This window comes from Pseudopodoces humilis, chromosome 3 (genome assembly GCF_049639895.1).
Source record: "Pseudopodoces humilis isolate 2021_Gansu_Grassland_sample_001 chromosome 3, ASM4963989v1, whole genome shotgun sequence".
In the NCBI taxonomy this organism is placed as follows: domain Eukaryota; kingdom Metazoa; phylum Chordata; class Aves; order Passeriformes; family Paridae; genus Pseudopodoces; species Pseudopodoces humilis.
The window spans coordinates 588662-592177 of NC_142202.1; the positions used below are offsets into that span (position 1 = coordinate 588662).

Here is a 3516-nt window from a genome sequence, read left to right on the forward strand (position 1 = left end):
GCCGGGATCCCGGAGAGATGGGATTTCTCGGGATTGGGGTCCGGGGGGTTTCGGGCCGGGATCCCGGAGAGATGGGATTTCTCGGGATTGGGGTCCGGGGGGCTGCGGGCCGGGATCCCAGAGCTCTGGGATTTCTCGGGATTGGGATCCGGGGGGCTCTCGGGCCGGGATCCCGGGGAGATGGGATTTCTCGGGATTGGGATCCGGGGGGTTTCGGGCTGGGATCCCGGAGAGATGGGATTTCTCGGGATTGGGATCCGGGGGGCTCTCGGGCCGGGATCCCAGAGCTCTGGGATTTCTCGGGATTGGGATGCGGCGGGGCCGGCACCGAGGGGCTCTTTGGCGTTTTGAGCTGGGACGGGGCGGGCGCTGCTCCGGCCCCACCGCTCCTGCGGACAAAAGCCCTTTTGGGTTCGTTTTCGTTTTCTGAAACATCTTCAGCAGCCCGCGAGCCTCAGGAGCCGCTGTTCTGCCGCAGCTGCTCCCGGCCGGGCTCGGCCCCGCTCCCCGTCAGAGCCTCCCAGCCCCGCCTCGCCTCTCCCTCCTCCTCCGGATTTTTTGGGGGGCTTCTTGCGCTGTTAACCCTTTCCCCTGCCCAGCCTGGGCGGCCGGCTCATCTCCCCAGGGCTGACCCCCAGGTTTGGCTCTCCCTGCCCCGCCCGCAGGGTCCCCAGCCCGGGGAGGGTCCCGGGGCCGTAGCGGTACCCGGAGCTCAGCAGCCCTGAGCAGCAGAAACGCGCGATCCCAGACAGAAAACAGGAAAATGGAAGTTGTTCCCGCTCCCGTTTTCCCCCGGCGGGATGAAGCCGACCGGCCCCACAAAAAACCAAACTAAACCAAAACAGAACCACCAAAAAAGAGCCGTTTTTCCCCGAAAAATGCAGCCCGGGGCCGGTGGGGCCCGGCTCGGCCGCGTCCCCCCGCAGGCAGGGCAGGGCCGGGGGATGCGGGGCGGCTGCCGCGAGCAGAAGTCGCACAAAACCTTTTCCGTCCTTGCTGCCGCTTCCTTCTCTACTGCTTTTACCTCGAAACGCAGCTTTTTAAAAATGAAAAAAAAAACAAAAAAAGATCGAAATGGGTATTTGCTGGCCGGGGAGGGACGGGGGAGGCTTTCAGCGCCCACGGGGCTTTTTTCCTCCGCTCGGGAAGGGTTGAGGCGACCCCCGAATGGGAGAGAGCGAGCGGAGCGGCCGGGACAGGGTGTAAAACCACGGCCGCCGGCAGCTGGCGGGACGCGGATCGCTCCCCTTTTGGGGGGCCCCGAGCGGCGGCCGCCCCCCCGTTCCTCACAAAATCACAGGAGCGGCGGGGGGGGTTTTATTCTTTATTTTTTTTTTCTTTTTTTTTTTTTTTTTCGTTTTTGTAATTCTGACGGTCTCCCTCCCCCTCCCCTTTTCCTCTTTTATTTTAGTTGTAGGTAGACAGGACCACTCTGAATGGCGCAAAAAATTTCTGTAAACAATGACGCACAAAAACCACCTCCCCTCCCTCACCCCCCGCCTCCCCCCGAAATGAAACCGAACACCCCCCCCCCCAAAAAAAATGGAGGGGAAAAGAAACGGCAGAGGGAAAAAACCCCATAATAATAATAATAATAATAGCAATAATAATAATAATAGCAATAATAATAATAATAATAGCGTTTCCCTCGCCATTCCTTCCCCCGCAGTTCCGATTTATTTTTATTTTTGTTTTAAATTTATTTTCGGAGCATCAGTCTGTCTCCTCTCTGTCTGTCTGTCTGTCTGTCTCTCTCTCTCGCTCCGTTATTTGTGTGTTTTCCTCCGTTTTCGGGGCGGGCGGGGCGGCGTGTGCGGGGCGCGCAGCCCTCACCAGGTCCATTGCTGCGCCTGCACCAAGTGATGCGCTGTGGGGTACTGGGGGCTGCCGGCCGCGCTGTACTGCGCGTTGTACTGCATGTGCTGCTGCAGGGACTGCGCGCTGTACGCCGAGAACGGGATGCCCGTCTGGAACGTGGCTGCTGCCAAGTCCTGAGCTTTGAGCGTGTGGCAGGGCTTGCCGTCCCTCACTAGCACCGGCACGGCCACCCGCCGCGGCGAGGGGAGAGGAGTCACTTCCATACCTTTCTCGGCCCGCGCCCGCTTCATCTTGTAGCGGTGGTTCTGGAACCAGATCTTCACCTGCGTGGGGGTGAGGCGGATCAGGCTGGCCAGGTGCTCCCGCTCCGGAGCCGACAGGTACCGCTGCTGCCGGAACCGCCGCTCCAGCTCGTAGGTCTGCGCCTTGGAGAACAGCACCCTCCTCTTCCTCTTCTTGCCCGCGTCCCCGCCGCCCGCCGCTTCCTTCTCGTTGTCGGGGGACTCGTCTGCCGAAGGCTCCGGGGACTTGGCAGAGGGGTCCTGGCCGCCGCCGCCGGCCGCCAGCCCGTGCACTGCGGGGAAACCGTGCCGGGTCAGCGCCGGGGGACGGGCCGGGGGCAGCCCCTGCACCGCGCCCCGCATCCCTCCCGCCGAGCCCCGCACCCCTGCGGGACAGAGGCCAGCCGTGGGGAGAGGCAAACCCGGCATCCATCCATCCATCCATCCATCCATCCACCCATCCGTGGCCCCCCAGCTCCCGGCCGGGACGAGCCGCAATTGCCCCCCATGCCCCCCCATGTCGCCCCCATGGCCCCACCATGTCCCCCCCTACGTTCCCTGCTATCTCCCCCCCTCTCCGCCCCATGTCACCCCATGTCCCCCATGGCCCCGCTGCCCCATGGCCCGGCACTCACGGGAGTACTGGATGCCCTCGGCGCTCGCCAGCCAGCGCGTGTAGGGATTATCGCTGTTATCATAGAAAGGGCTCTTCAGAGGCAGCGTCGGAACAGTGTCCAAGGGGGTTTGTCCCAAAACTCCCGATTTCCTGGGCGGCTCGGGCGCCTCGCTCTCCTCCTCGCCGCCCTCCGCCGAGCCGTCCTCATCGTTGGTGTCGGGGAGGTCCAGAATGTCCTTCACGGAGAAGCCCGTCTTTGTGTTGGTCAGAGACATGTTCCGGCCAAATTCCGCCTGGGAAAGTTGGAGCGGCGGCTTGGCCGAGCCGCCGGGTCACGGCTGGGCACGCACACGCCGAGCGGCGACAGCGACACTGCGCAGGGACACGGGCACGGCCGGGGGGGGCGCGGCGGGCGCCGAGAAACGGCGAGAAAGAAAAAAAAAAAACAAACAAAATCGAATAATAATAACAACAATAATAATATGTATTTCTAGAAAAATCAGCGGCGGGGGTTGTGCGGGAGAAGCGGCCGCAGCGACGGGTCTCTGCCGTGGTGGATGTTGTGCCACGGGGGAAACTTCCGAGAGCGGGAGCGCAGCAGCTGGTTTCGGGAATAGTTTGTAACTCCAGGGGAAAGAAAAAAATAAAAAAAAAAAAAAGGGGGGGGGAAGAGACGCCACACAAAAAAAAAAAAAAAAAAAAAAAAAAAAAAAAAAAAAAAAAAGGATCACTCCTGGATCTTGTTCAGCCGCGCCGAACCCGCGCCTGCCGCTGGAAAATCCCGAGCCATTGCTGGAACGA

At 61.3% G+C, this 3516-nt stretch overlaps 1 protein-coding gene across 1 annotated transcript; it reads right to left on the reverse strand.

The window, feature by feature from the left end:
- Positions 1-1722: 1722 nt before the first annotated feature.
- On the reverse strand, positions 1723-2997 carry NKX2-2 (NK2 homeobox 2). Its single transcript, XM_005525485.2, has 2 exons — positions 2735-2997; positions 1723-2392 (listed from the first exon to the last, which is right to left on the reverse strand). Exons 1-2 carry the CDS (start codon positions 2988-2990, stop codon positions 1830-1832), a joined length of 819 nt encoding a protein of 272 aa, XP_005525542.2. The 5' UTR covers positions 2991-2997; the 3' UTR covers positions 1723-1829.
- Positions 2998-3516: the final 519 nt, after the last annotated feature.

Bases quoted from the DNA above. Each gene is read 5' to 3' on its own strand.
- NKX2-2 (XM_005525485.2), bottom strand. From the start codon at position 2,990: ATGTCTCTGACCAACACAAAGACGGGCTTCTCCGTGAAGGACATTCTG. The intron at 2,393-2,734 runs GTGAGTGCCGGG...GTTTCCCCGCAG, and splicing joins CGAGGGCATCCAGTACTCCC to TGCACGGGCTGGCGGCCGGC.